Source organism: Labrus bergylta, chromosome 3 (assembly GCF_963930695.1).
Source record: "Labrus bergylta chromosome 3, fLabBer1.1, whole genome shotgun sequence".
Lineage (NCBI taxonomy): Eukaryota > Metazoa > Chordata > Actinopteri > Labriformes > Labridae > Labrus > Labrus bergylta.
The window spans coordinates 11660042-11675490 of NC_089197.1; the positions used below are offsets into that span (position 1 = coordinate 11660042).

The 15449-nt window shown below is 39.2% G+C and overlaps 1 protein-coding gene across 4 annotated transcripts in view; it reads right to left on the bottom strand.

Moving 5' to 3' along the window:
• Window positions 1–15449, bottom strand: part of kcnq1.1 (potassium voltage-gated channel, KQT-like subfamily, member 1.1) — a 55362-nt gene that overhangs the window by 6323 nt on the left and 33590 nt on the right. Inside the window, exons 8-13 of one of the 4 annotated variants that reach the window (XM_065952663.1) lie at window positions 15031–15126; window positions 14720–14836; window positions 12899–13022; window positions 5356–5388; window positions 5046–5102; window positions 2430–2565 (exon numbers count right to left, since the gene is read on the bottom strand). In XM_065952663.1, coding sequence (XP_065808735.1) covers window positions 2430–2565; window positions 5046–5102; window positions 5356–5388; window positions 12899–13022; window positions 14720–14836; window positions 15031–15126 — 563 coding nt within the window. Of the gene's footprint in view, window positions 1–2429; window positions 2566–5045; window positions 5103–5355; window positions 5389–12898; window positions 13029–14719; window positions 14837–15030; window positions 15127–15449 lie in introns of all 4 variants that reach the window. The other 3 variants (XM_029279204.2, XM_065952664.1, XM_020643198.3) reach the window with 3 other exon arrangements.

Consider the following 15449-nt stretch of genomic DNA (forward strand, 5'->3'; position numbering starts at 1 on the left):
TGTGAAACTTTAACATCTGGGTTAATCTTTTGCTTAAGACCCGTGTTTAATTTGTCTCTTATGAAACTGAAAATATGAAAAAGATGGTTGACATGGCCTTCGCACACATTCACTATCAGTTTAAGGAAATATTGTGTGCAGTACAGTTTCATGATTACTTTTCAGTCTCCATCAAAAGTACCTCCCTTATGACTGCACTCCCTTTGAATGTGATCAAGGTGAGCTACAGGGAGAACAAAGGATAGATGAATTGTGTGGCCTGTGTTTTTTACCCTGACATTCATTAATATAAGAAAAGCCCAGAGCGATTGTGGTGCATTTAGCCTCCATTATTATGTTGCGGGAATTATTAAGGTGCTATTACTCACCAGGGTTCATTAGCATAGAAAAGCAGTGAATGAGTCTACATGGGGGAGAGAAGTAAGCTCTTTGTAAAACCAGTTGGGTTAAAGAGTACAGAAACAAGGTCAGCAGGTGTCTCATAATGGACTTTTTCACAGGCAAAGACGTGGCTCCATTTTTCAAATAAACCTTTCATAACATTTTGTCAAATTAGCAGAACATAATGAAACGTAAATACTCTGGTCTGTGAGCTTTTACTGGAATCCATTTTCCACTTCTAATGGTGGTGATAAAGCAGAGAAAGAGGAAGGAAGGCATGATTTCATTCAACTCCAATGACAGATATTGAAATATAGTTAAAGGGAAGCTTGGATAAAAAAAAGGGTTTTACATCATTTTGCAAACATGGAACTATATAAAAAGGATATCTGCATGGAAACACAGAATATATAAAGAGAGTTTGTGGGCTGAGCAATGATCACCCATGTTTGAGTTGGCTTCAGCTGCAGGTAGGAAAAATAATTTACCAAAATGCAACTCCAAAACTCAATGTCTACCTTTTACAATTTATTAAGATTTAATATGTTTTTTTTGTTAAATATATATTTGCACGAATGTGCCAAAAAGAGATGAGCTGGACATATTATCACTCAAATACAACTACATTCTCACATTTCAAGTCACTAATTGGGCTTTAAACAGTCCAGACGAGTCCAGACTTCTTTTACTGAACTTGGCTGAACTTGGGCCCTTACTCCTGGAACCTACTAACATCTGTGTGCGCCCTGTTAGACGCCGGCTCTCCGTCCGACGGTATGTTCCCTACCACACTCGAATCCATTTCTGAAGCTGAGAGGCGTTTTATTTGTAGAGGAAAATAAATAATTTTTAATGCATCATTGTATGAGACTATTGTTTTCAGAGCTTAAAAATTCTGCGTCATTTGGATAATATCAATTAAGTGAAAAACAACAAAGGTCTCTTAATTTCTATCTAGTATTTTCTATAGCTGCTGAGCTAACACACACAAAAAAAGACAATATTCATGTTTAACCAAAGCATTCTTCAATAATAAAAAACCTCCCTCACAATGAAAAACACATAGTTTGGTCTTGGCTCAAAGTCCACAACTTTTGCTGCTTTTGTTTCTCTCCCATGTGACTGCTTCTTGAGATAGAAAAAACCCCCAACTCAAACAAAAAAAAAAGTGTTTCAAGAAGTCTGGAAACGTCTACCCCCTGCCTGCCTAACCGCTACAATCCAGACTCTTTTAGTGTCACTCAAACAGCAATGTCTGCTGTCTTACTAAAGGTGTAATTTGTGTTTGTTTCTGACAAACATTTGGCAGTTTTGTTAAAACTCTCAATTATCTTCAATTTCCCACAACATGCTCCACTGCGATGTCAATAATACAGAAAGCTGCAGAAACATGAAATCCACATCGAGAGTCTGTGCTGCATGTCAGATTTGAACAACAACCTCAATCTGCAATTAAGCTTAAAAGCAAAGATCTTCCCCAGGAATCTAACAAGCTAGAAAGAACATTTTCCAAGCTTTTTAAACACAGCGTTGACTCATCATGGATAAAACAAGCGGTAGTATCTCATAATGGTTCAATTTAGCGTGGGATTTGATGTGGCATTTCTCTATGAGAACAGCTGGTTACGTATTTTGGAGTCAGCGGAGCACAGAGTGATCTTTGCCAACAATGCTGCAGCATGCAATTCCCACTCTGCATCATTACCCCACCGTTTAGAAAGGAAGTCCCACGGGTCAGAACTGTCGCTCCATTTGTTTCACTTACTGTGCACTTACATTACACAGCAGTTACTTAACACTCACATCCTCATACGAGTCTCAGTCTCTCGCTGTGCAAGTGCCAGTAACCACCAGTACTTTTCCCTAACAATGAAACAGTGCACAGCAGACACAGAGGAGCTCTGGGGTTTAAAATGTTGCAAAGGTTAATTACAAAAAGCCCCAAAAAATACATGCAAATGTTTGGTGATGGTCTCATTAGAATAAATTCATCCTGGAAACAGAATCAGTATGATGGCATTACACTGCAATGGTTGTGTTGAACTCACTGTGACACAGAGGCAGCAGGAGCCAGTGCACTGAATCGCTCTGATTCCAGCTCCAGGTCGTCTGCAAAGCTGCTGTTCCTCTGGAGGGGACCGGGGGGAGGGACATCCAAAAACCCAGCACCTGCTTTCACTGCGCCTTCACACACAGATGCAAACAATTGTAAACATCAGAGTTATCACTAAATCTGTGCATCCAGGTCGTAAGCTGATGCAACTGGTTAAATATGGAGTACATAGCCTATGACTCGGGTCAGGTTCACTTTAGGGTTTTTCTGCTGATGTTCTCCCTCGATTAAACTGATTTTGATGCCAACGGTTGAGCATGAGCAATACAGAGAACATTGTATGTGGAAATACATTGACTGCGCACATTTTGCTAGCTGAAGCTAACATCCCACTTTCTGCCTCTTCATTTGCTATTTATATCGATTTCTAATAGTCACAGGTCACACACACACAGTTACTTCCATGGCTTTTAACTGTAAAGGTATGTAACAGTATGGGGTGCTGTTGGGCTGCCTGTGAGCCTTCCTGTTTTAACTGTAACTGTATTGGGTGCTGTTGGGCCGCATGAAAATTGTGCCTACCTATATTTTCTGAGGCCCAGTAATCAATTACTTCCTATGCCACTGACTGGAGGCCTATACCAATACCAATAACTCTACTATAGTCTTGGTGATTTACAATCCAGTTATTGTATTACTCTATTGCTGCATTAATGGTGTGCATCCTATAATGCCCAATGGAAAAACAATAGAATAAAGTAAAACAGCAGCTGTTGCATTAGGGTTGTAATGCTTAATTCACAGGTTTCACATGGTTGAAATATATCAAAAAATACATACTTAACCACGTTTTCCAAACAAGTTGCTCTAAATCTCGGGAGCAAGAGGAATGCTTATAAATTGTGGAAATATTGTCACCATGAGTTGATTTTTGATTTTGTCAAAGCCTCCCTTTTGAGATGGGTAAACTGGATCTGAGTTTACAGTCACATTCTGGGAAAAAATAAGTTAAGTTTCATTTGGACTCATAAGTTATACAGTAGTGACACTACAATGTGTCAGTAGTTGACAAAAAGACTTGAGAGGAATTTAACAATGGTTGTGCTTTTTTTTTTTTTTCAGTATTTTTTTATTGAATTTTCTATTTAATACAACAACTTTTGTTTGTAGCATTTATTGGGAATGATAATGAATTCAAGCATAGAACAGCTGCATTACTAATAAGATTATAATTTGTAAGAATCCCCATTCATCTTCCCACACTACCCCCAGCCCGCCAAAAGCTACTCGTGTTTTTCTTACTGCTGTGCTGCCTTGTCATATTCTGTGGAGATCTATGCAAGTGGCAACATCCAGAATTATACTGAACCAGTGAGGAACCTTACTGTGGGTAAAGCGCAAGTCTTTCTATTTAGGGGAAAAACTTTTGTTTAAATATAGGTCATAAAGTTGGCAACATAAGCTGGTCTCAGTGCGGACTTAAAAACACAAGAAGAAGTCAGGTGTGGGTGTCAGTTTCATTTAAAATGAAACAATAAAGCAATAAACATACTTCTGAGTCACAGATACTTTTCCCACGTTTAGTCTACAGCAAACTGACCGAGCTGTTTGGCAGTGTGGAAACCTGTTAACTACTTAAATCCACAGATGCAATGTTGTTTAAACTGCAGCAGTGAGAGACGTGTGACGCAAATGTTCTGTTATTTTTGATGTGCAAAACTTAAAACATGGTGTGAAATGCTTTAAATTGGACTTTGAATGAAATGGATTTAATTGGTGCTGTCAATCAGGACGGATGTTACATGACAAGCCCCTAAGAGCTGACAGATGTTTCCCTAAAACAGAGAACTAGCCTTTAACCACTTGGTGGGTTTGTGTGATACTCCACCACACACAGAGATCAATTAATGTTGATCTCTGTACAGTGTATTCTATATAGCTTACTCATAGAGGGTTGGTGGGTACCAATGGTACCAATCCCTGTTTACACAGAGAATATGAGGCAGGGTTCCCTCAGGACTGGGAACCAATCAATCACAATGACAACACATACGGACAATCAACTCTTCATCCACCTATGGTATTTTCATACTGCCAAACAGCCAAATGTTTGCCTCTGACTTTATCCAGAGTTTCTCCTGCCAGACCCCAAGTACAATTTCCATGTTAAGTGTCAAGTGAGCTGATGTGAGAATGCAGCAGGATTTAATCAGAAGAATTTATAGTGAGCGAGTGGGGGCTGGTGGGCTGGTGGAGTTTATTGGCGGCAATTGGTGCACGCAACCGTTGCCATTGTCAAACTATATAAAGCATAGTTGTTTTCTTACATCATGTCTTGCCACGGAAACCCCCCCCCAACCACCCCTCCCATCGAACATGCACATGCCGCAATCAGGTGCATGTGTGAACAGCCAGGTCAGGAAGATTTAAGGCTACTTCAGGGTGGGATGAAACATATTCAAGAGAACACTTTTTATGAAAGATACTATCATATTAAACCTTTACACTCTTAGATCCAGCATTGGACATATCAGAAGTTCAAACTCTGGTCAACTCTTCCGCTGAACCATGTGATGCACAACCTACTGACATTCCTATGACGTGATTTTACCTGGAGGCTGTGAGCTGAAGTGAACGGAAGAGAAAGACGGCCAGGACTGCTGGTGATCTGAAGCACAAGTGAAGAGAAACCGATGATCAATGTTTACCACAGAGCAAAAAAAAAAAAAAAGGACAACAACAACAAATACAACAAAGATAAAGTTTTGTATTGATGACTCACAAAACTTTAGTATCATTAAAAGGATCATGCAGTGATCTAAAGAACCATGTTGGTAAAGAAGACGAATAAAGGTGCTGTTTTCGTGGACGGTGAGAGTACAGACGACATGTGCAGGACGTGGACACTAACAGCAGCTCACCACATCCTCCCAAAGTCCGGGATCCTGCGAAACCTGGTACACGAACAACCCACCAAGAGGGGGGAAAAAAGACAAGAGCCCATTATGTTACAGAAAAGAATCAGGTTTAAGGACAGAGAAAAAAAAAGGGCAGAAACCTCAGAGATGTTATGAGTGAAAAAATAAATAAAGGAAACCAAACATTAAAGAGACTTAAAAGAAAGGGGTTAGGTGGCCACAACCTGCCAGAACAGCTTCAATATCCATAATGACTCTACATGTCTCTGGACTTGACTGGAGGAATGGAAACCATTTTTTAAAATGATTTTTTTGATGATGAACCAACTGTTATGATGATGGCGGTTGAGAGTCTGTCTAAAATATGGCCAACTGAACTCTTTGTGACTGAAGCCATCTGCTCCCTGACGATAAACCCTCTTTCAAAGTCACTCAGATCTTTTCTCTTTTGTCACCTTATACAATCAAATAAACAAGGCGGACCTGCTCACTAGTTTTAAACACATCACAGAGGATGTTAAATGCCAAAGAGCTCCCTGTGTAGAAGCATCTGCATTTGTGACGTCGCTTTAATTCTTTCCTCATGTTTTTTTTCTTTAAGTTGTCACCCTGCTGATCATACAGAGACGTGCCATCTATTATTGGCATAATGAGAAAATTCAATATTAAAATATATCAAACATCCTCAAGCAGGAGTCAAACTAAACCTTTATAACACTATAGCACGTTTTTTTACTGTGATGCATGTCATTCCCCGCTCTCTCTCCCAATGTCCACTGCTTATTCTTAATAAAGGCAAAAGCCCCAAAATAAACATTTAAAAATTGCTGTATTCTAGTTGTATAAATTGTACTTGAATATTTAGTGAAAATACACTCAGTATAACATTTTAGTCACTGAAATACATGCCATTATTATACTGTTTATCCCTGGCTGAACTCCCTAGGAAGTAGGGAGTACTAGATGAGTATGTGATATCAGAAACGGCCTTTGTCCCTGGATTCCCACAAAATATTTTCTTGTTTTGAAATTTTTTTTCAGTCCAGCTCATGTGTGGTCGTCTCTCCAATGCCCAATCTTGACTTGGGCTGTGACAGTAGTCCAATTATTTCATTCTTTAAGTACTAGAATCAATGTTTACAATCTAAACAATGTAAGATATAGAGCAGCAGAGCCACATACTATAAAGCTGCAAACTTCCATTTCAAATGGAAAACACTTGGTTTATGCTGTCTGAAAATCCATACAGGACAATTATTTTAGCTGACAGTTTTGTAAGCAGCTCGGCTCCTGAGCCACCATCACTGTGCATCGAGTCAATAACATCACACACCAGATGGCAATGTGGCAATTAAATGAAATGATTCACACTTAAAAGCAGCATGGTAAATTGTAACATGTGCAGTGCGACCTGTAGAATTAATTTAGCCCAAAATCCGAGACACTGATTTTCATCTAACATGAAGCAAACAGACATTCATAAATCCTTGAAACTGGGCAAATTCAATTCTGCTGTTACACACTGAAAAGTGAGTGCAAAGTAGAACTGTTTGCAGATACATGTTGGGGGCAGCACTGCAGTCACGCTTCTAGGCAGCTCTTCAGTTAACCAGCTGGTGTAAAAGAAAAAGGTTATATAACTAAGCACAACAAAGAGAGCGATCCAATTAGTGGTTCACATAATATAGACACGCTAAAAGTACCCATATTTATCTTTTTGGAGAGGAGAGTAAACAGACTGCACCCACTACCTCATTTTGTTCATCCATATTCATCCATTAATGCCCTCCATGCAGCGCTGATCATAAAAAATGATGATGATTCACATGAATCTTGTTGAAAGCTAGGGTTCACAGAAAAACATTGAATACCAAATTAGATGAAGAAAACATTGAGGGGCACAATCAGGGATAAAATGAATAAATTAGAAAACGAAATATATAAAAATATATATAAAAAGAAGCATTTCAAAGATGTTACTGAATAAGTTAGTGTTTGAAACTGTCGAAAAGTTGTAGATCAAATCAAACAACTCTGTCAATTCTTTTCAATACTTTTAGAAAGAAAGGAAGAACACTACGACACAATGACAGCTGGGATCAGCTCAAGACCCGCATCCTGAACGGAAAAAGCAGATAATGGATGGATGGATACTCATTTCTGTGTCTAAAGGTCACATATTATGAAAAATACACTTTACCATGGTTTTCTAACGCTAATATGTGCTCCAAGTCTGTCTACAAATCCCCCAAATATGAGAAAAGTCCACCTCACTGCTCCACTTTTCAGTAAATGTGTGCTCAAAAAGGCTGTTTAGAGATTCATGACATCACAAAGGGCAGAAACCCCTCCCTCAGGTGGGTGACACTCCCACAGCTCGTGTTTTTATTGCCCATTGAGTCTGCATTCTCACTGTGAACAACTAGGAATGGTGGGAGAAAGCCCGAGTCACATGTCCTTCCAGAGGGGCGTGGTCGAACACAGCTAATTTGCATTTAAAGCTACAGACACAGAAACAGCCTGTTTGGAGCAGAGCTGAAATAGAGGGGTTTATAGGCATGATTAAATACAGGATCAGAGTGGATCTTTTTCAAAAAAACTTCACAGACATGTCTTAGGTAGCTCTGAGAATGATTTAAACTGGTTGAAAAGGAGTATAATTTGTGAGCTTTAATATCAGCTGAAAGGTGAATTTAAAAAAAGTACTATTTTTTTGCTGTGCAGACTTTTTCTTGTTGCTATTTGCATAAACTAAGAGATATTTGGATATGTATTGTAACAAGACTGGAAGTCTGCTCTTTGAGGCTTTTCTCACAACCAACAGGAGATGCTGATGCCAATATCAGGATGTTGACACTCTCAGACTGACATTACTGACAAGAGGAAGTTAAGACGGAGGAAGTAAAGAATATTTTAAGTGAGAGAAATGTTTATGTCTATTATCTATTCATGGGTTAGAGAGCTACATAACACCCTCCATAAGCTACTTTGTGGATCTTTCAGTTTGCATTGATTTAGATGCTTTAGTGGAGACAGTGGTCCCTCTAATCGCTTTACTGACCTTGGCTTGTATGTGTGCTATTTGTGTTTCTGATAAAACAACTCATCCTGCTTTCTTAAAATTGTCGAATGTATCACTCAGTCAAAATCTTTCCTGTGGAGAATGTAAATAATGGATGTCTCTGCAGTTTGCTTTTAATCAGTTTGTCTGACACCTACCCTGCAGCATTGGTGACAAGCATTAAAATTAACTTTAGAGAAATGATCCGTCTTGTCTCTGAAGGTCTTGATTGCTTTAGAGGCATCAGTAATAATTCCAGTCTGTTTCAAAAACAGCTAAAAACTCACAGCTAAAAACTCACAAAAACGCTGAAGGGATTAGTTTGGCATTGGTTTTGCAGGCATTTAATCATGAACCCAAGTGTTTGGTGTTCCAGTGCCATAAGCAGGTATACATTTTAATCACCAAAGTAATTAAATGTCTCCTCTGTGAACCTTGAATATCCAAAGCAAAATTAACTTAAAGCCATCAAATGGTCTAGTCATCGCTATCTCGCTCAAGACAACAAAAAGGTCAACCTTGGGCAGCCTTATGAAAAAACCAAGAGATTACCAAGAGAGCATAATATAGTGTCATATGCTTTGATGTTTCTGTATGTTGTTGATTTTTTATGCTGTATTCTCACAGGCCCAACCAGGGTCAAAAGTTAAAAATGAGCGAACTCTCTGTGCAGCACATAGGTTTCATGCTCTGTATTGATACCATATGTCCACATGATACTTAAAGTCATGTGGATGCATCCTCTTGAGCCCATGAACATGTGTTTTGGATTTTTGTGTGTATTGAATTGTTAGATTTAAAGGCTTGCTATGCGCCTGTCAGAGCAGATTTTAAGGCCGTAGAAAATATTGTCTTGGTTTAGAATGTTTGTTCTCCTTCAGTTGTAGCCTCCTCTTGCAATGACACTCTGTTATCACGCTCCTAGACACAGCTTCCCTGAGTGGATGGGGCTGTCTCTCTACCCTCCAAGTGGTGGCAGGGCCAATGGTCGGAGGGGTAAAAAAAGCATTTCTGAAACATGTTTGAGCCTCTGAGTGAAACAAGCAGAAGGAGGTGTCATGCTGTCCATGTGAACACAGTGCATAGAACAACAAACCCAGAGGGAGTTTGACTTTACTCTATTTATAGGAAGTAATTACTCCACAATATATTTACAAAAGGTATATTTGATGTCTGCTTTTAGAACGCTGCATATAATGCCTTTAAGATATTAAACTCTAGTAAGGCATTACTTAACCTGCTGACGAAAGTCAAAGGATAGTGGAAAATTCTTGGAAGTGTATATTAATTAAAGCACTTCATGATTTTGGCTTATTTTTCAGTATATTATTTTAACTGCTGTCATCGACTTGCCTTGTAAGTGACCTCACCCCCTCATCAACTAGTTCACTTATTCCCCATTCTCACATTACTGTAGTTCATCTGCATATATACCAGACCTCTACACAGCAATTTAGTCAGACTACAAGACTTTCAAAATGTTTACACAATTCTGAGATCAAGATTATGAGAGACTGGCTGGAACAAAAGATTGGGAAAAAGCAATTATCATTTTCAGGAAGACGTCAGTTCTAATATCTTTAATGCATGTTTTTTTTGTAGTTGTGGATGCCTGTATGTTTGCACACTTTAAGGTGAAGCATATCTAATTTCATGTACAGTTGTATTATGCCAATAAAGGCTTTCTATTTCTATTGCTTGTGATGTTGGTCCCAGGCACTTGAATGTTAGCAGTTGCCTGGAAATACTGTTAACTGCTGCTGCTTCTTCTCATTAGTTTTCCTGTTATGTGCTTTTCTGTCGCAGCTTTGAAAGTTCTTATACAATCATCCAGATATGAAATCTTAATATGAAACACTTTGGAATAATATGGGTGTCTTCAATAACTCTATTAGCAGTTCAAGGGGTTTTAGACTGGATCTGTAAGCCCCCTCAAACTACAAGATATTCTGGGCCAAACATCAATACTAACCAAGGTACCTGATCAGATTTCTTCCCTCATTGTTTGGAAGGGTGAATCAGGGTAACTTGGCTGACAGAATTCCTGCAGTCTGAGCCTTGACTTTAGTTATACAGCGCTTATTTATAATTTTCCTGCCTCCCTGTTTTTTGATCGCAGCTCGGTTCTGCCTGCTTTGCTCTCGCCTGCTTTGTTGCTGACTGATAGCCTTTTGCCGAACTCTGCCTTGAACTTTTAACCACATAAATCACTGATTGCTTTCAACTGCCTGCGAGTCCTGCTTTTGAGCCTGCTTCTCTGTGTGCAGAACCGTGACTGCACTGAAGGCAAAGACATTCGACAAAATTCAAAAAATTCAAAGTGAATTGACGGGGAAATGTGGAATTGCACAACACACAGGCTGACTTAAATGAAACTGGAAGGATACAAAGGATGTGGTTTGAATTGCCTCTGAATATCACTCTCAGGCCACCACTATTGATCTAGAAGCCCTGAATGTTTTGTAAGTTCGGCCATGCACTGCTGGAGTTGACGCTCATCAATGCAACCTCACGTTTTATCGCTGCAATGTGCTCATCCATCTTTAATGGTCCATCTTTAATGTTTGGACTTTGTCGTCTCCGCCTCATGTGGTTTCAACCCCAAACGGCCGCTCAAATCAAAGATTTTCCTTTTACCGTACCACCACTGACTGTGTGGCTATAGCACAGGAGGCATTAGACATTTATTTTCCATGCTTACTAGTACGTGTACCTTGAATGTCACTCTTGAATGCTTATTCTGATTTTTATTTAACCAATTATATACCTCAGAAACTAACCAGAGAGCATTTTTGCATTTGAAAAGATGTTTAAAAAACATCAGTGTCCAACATTTAAAGTTTGAAAAATATAAAGCCTTTAAAAATGTTCAAAACTGGTTAAAAAGGTTTTTCCCGGCAATTTGAACATGTCAATTAAACTGCTTTGTTTCAACTAGATCTTGATTCTTGATTCTAGATTCTGCTTCTGTCACAAGACTCCTCATTCATTCACATGCGGCCATTTTCGAGCTGTATCTCATATTTATAGTGGCTTAAATGATGGTGTAAGTGACCAGTACATCCCAGTCACCAAAGAAAAACGTGAACACAGGAGTAGAACTAGTTTTTAGCTCATGACTGCCTGCATCCAAGTCTTAACTCTCCAACGTTTGCCATTGACATTTATATAACAGTCACCTCCTGTCCAGTACTGTATTTAAAAACGACATCAGCACCCAGGGGTCTTTATGGAGTCAGAGGTGTACAGCTTAAGTTTTGCATCTTCTTTAGTCACCTTCTGTGGGGGATGTTCATAACTGCTGACTTAAGGATGTCTCTGAACCTTGTTGATTACATCATACAGCTCATGGAAAGGCATATTAAGGTTTGCTTTGTGTGAAAAACCGAATGGGTTGAAATTCTTTCATTGCACAGATGGGATTTCACACCCCACTGCAAAAAGACTTCATGTCTGTTGACTCTTTCAGTGCTAAAATGAACTTCTCAATGTTGTGAAACATAATTGTGTTTGTGACACATTGATGTTATAACCATTTTAGCCAATTGAAATATGCTTGAAAAGAGGCCTTAGCTGGATTGACCTGATTTCACTCACTTTACAACTGAATTTCAATGTTTAAATCCCATTTACAATTCACAGAGTTTAACATTTAATGTAAAATCCAGAATATAAATCGCAACAGTTTACAAGACGCAGTCTGATTTCAGAGCTCTCCCAGAAGGAAAAAAATGTTGAAACTTTCTACCTGAATGATGATTTCTCTTGTGTTCAGCAAAGTCTACAGCATGCATTGTGTACAGCTGTGTCGCTATTTTAGTACCATCTGTTTTCACTTTGTGGAGTTTGCTCTTTTACTAGCTACAGTACGGTAGTTGAGCTCTCAGCCTACGCTGAAAGTTAGTTAGTACCGACAGCCCCGTAGTCACACTGCCTGACTCAGCTGGTCACTCGTTAACTTTAATACAGGAATCTTTCAATCAGAAGAGCACTCCACAAGTTTTATTCACTGAAAAATATACCACTGTTTGCTTTAAATGCATAAGGGAGGGAGAAAAAATGTTATAAAGTAGCGCAGACAGACTGGTCTGAGTCGCTATCTTTCCCAGCGCAGCGTGCAACCAGCCACCATCACACACTGCAAGCCTCACCACGCCTGCAGTGTGTGATGGTGACAGCTGCACTCTCGGTAATGACAGCCTGTGTATCTGCTTTCATACTATTTCACATTGTTATATTGGTCGCACCGATGTATAAGATGCAGCCAACCTTTTAGAGGAAAAAATAGGTATTAAAAGTGTGTTTTTTACACAGGATTTTACGGTACATTTTCTCGTTCAAAGACTTTTTATGATCTTGCTCATTGTAAAATCCAGGCCACTGCACAAGTCTGTTCTTAAATACAGTGTGGTGTTGTAAATAACATCTTTTTTTTTTTTTTGCACTGGTTAAAGTTAACTGGAACACAGTTAGTCTTGTTTTTACCTGTCCCCACAGTGCTGTAAACGTCAGAGCTCAGCTCCCTCCCACTATCGAACGCAGAGTCGTAGGTGATGCTGGGAGCTGTGGCAGCAGGGCCGTTGTTGGTGCTCTTCAACATCTTCCTATTCTTCACCTCCACAAGAAATTGAAAAGTGTTCCTATGAATAAATGTCCTTATTGGCATGGCACCAGAGTGAAAGATAATCAAAATGATGTTCACCTAATGTTTAAGTCAAAATGTGAAGACAGTTGTCATTTTAAACATGCAGACATACAAAGAAATGTCAACCTATCAGCTCTCCTTCAACATGAAGTACTTTGAGTTGCCTTGTTGTGCTAATATAAATAAACTTGCCTTGCCTCGCCTTATATGACCTAAACATCGAAGTTAATAAGCTAACTGTCTGTGGTTGCATATTTAATGTGTTAATAGAGTCAATAACACAATAAAGGAGTTGTGATTGATGTACTTCTCTATTTTTGTTGCCAGATGCATCTATAAGCAATGATTAATGGTTTGATTGAGGGTCTGCGTGCAGCAGTAGAGAAGTTATTATTACTGTGATAGTCATAAGCTCCTTTCAGACATTCACCGCACTCCTGAAAATGTGCAGACATATCTACATGTGAAAATGCAGACATCCAGATCCCCTGACTTGTGCAAAGATCGTCTCATGTCTGGATGAGCTAATCTGTGAATACAGCGGGTAATAGGGCAGCTGTGGCTCAGTTGGTAGAGTCAAGCTTCTCTCAACCGGAAGGCAGGGGGGTTTGATCCCCAGCTCTTGCAGCTACACGTCTGATGTGTCCTTGGGCAAGACACTTGACCCCAAATTGCTTCCGCTGTGTTGATGTTGTATGAATGTGTGTGAATTCTTAACAATGAATGTGTTTGAATTTGTTCATATTGATGGACACTCTTCCATCAGTGTGTGAATGGGTGTGGATGGTGTGACCTGCGCTGTACTAGCATAAGTCAGTTTAGTATTTAAAATTGAGTTTGGGACATTCACAGCTAGTGGGTAGTTGAATGCATGAAGTCATTCATATTACACAGAGTTTTGCTGCTGTAGTGTCTTTTCTGCTCTCCTGAGTTGACTGTACTCATATATTTTGCAGATATGTTGTAGTGATAGCAATACAAAAACATCCCCCTCTTTATGAGGAGTCCCTCCTCTTCCTTCTCCTCCAGCAGACTCTACCCAGACAAGACTTTTAAATAGTTAAGAATGATCTCAAATCTGTGTATGTGAAAGGGCAAGTCTAGACAGTATGCTGACCCGATTGTCTGAAGATTGTTCACACTTTAAATGTGACTTCGCTGTGTGCCTGTTATTTTGCAAAGTCTCCAGGGAGAGCTTCTTCCATGCAAACATTGTATACATGAGTGTTGGCATGGTCTGTTCTGGTCTGTTCAGAAATACTGAATAATTAATATTAATTTTATATTTTTCTGCTGGCTTTTGTTTTGGTTGCATATCTTTACTTTTCTTCAAAAAAAAAAAAAAAAAAAAAATATATATATATATATATATATATATTTTTTTTTTTCTAATCTTATACCGTGATAGAAACATTAAAGAGTAGATTCTAGTCCCTGAAGGGTTTCTCTGCAGGATAGTTCCTGTTCTTTACTGCATCAAACTAAATCAAAACTTCCTTTAAATAAAAGAAGAATGTTGCAACCTTCATGAATGCAGAATTAAAAACAGTGTTGCAGTCCTGTTGCTTCATACAACATTGGTTTTCACCTCGGTGTATACGATAAACTGGAACCTGAATACGAGAAGCAGTCATAGTTAAATCTTTCAAATAATTACTAACCGATTTCTTGGGATTCTGGGTGAACAGAGCGGAGGTGGGGAAGCTGGATTTCTTCCTCAAAAACATCTTGAATGTGGCAGAATCCAAGTTCTCCACAGCAAAACATCTCCACGCTGTCTGGTGGGGCATGAAAAAGCAATATATTGGTTGGACAGGACAAATTTCACACAGACTCGACTGCCATGCAGGGAAGAGAGTAAGGGTTACATGAAAGGATGGGCTCAATAATAAGGCTGGGACTGCCAGACACTTCAGTCCCCCCGGCTGTGTTGCGTTTCTGTTTGTGTGGTTTTTTTTTTGTGGACAAATACCTGAATGAGACAGGCAGCTGCAGGGATCTGCCTATTGAAGTGTTTCTGTCTTTGCTTCTGCTGCACCTTGAGGGCGAAGCCTGAGCCTAAGATTCCCTGTGAAAAACAGCACAGCACAGTTACTGCTCATTAATTCAGTTTTAACGACACACTTAGAGGCGGTGGAGACAGAAATGAACACAAAGTTAACCAAAAATGATGGGAATATGCGCTGCTGAAACATTAAAGTCTATTACTCAGCGTGTTCATTAACTCAAAGTAATACATTTCATGTAATCACTGAGTCTTTTTCACGGCTAAAGATGGGTTTCTTTGTCGGCAACATTTTGTAAAATATGAGGACCTTTGCTTTTCTGAGTTTCATTTCACTTTAAATTGAAAACTGATTGATACACATTTCATTTGTGCCATTATGATTA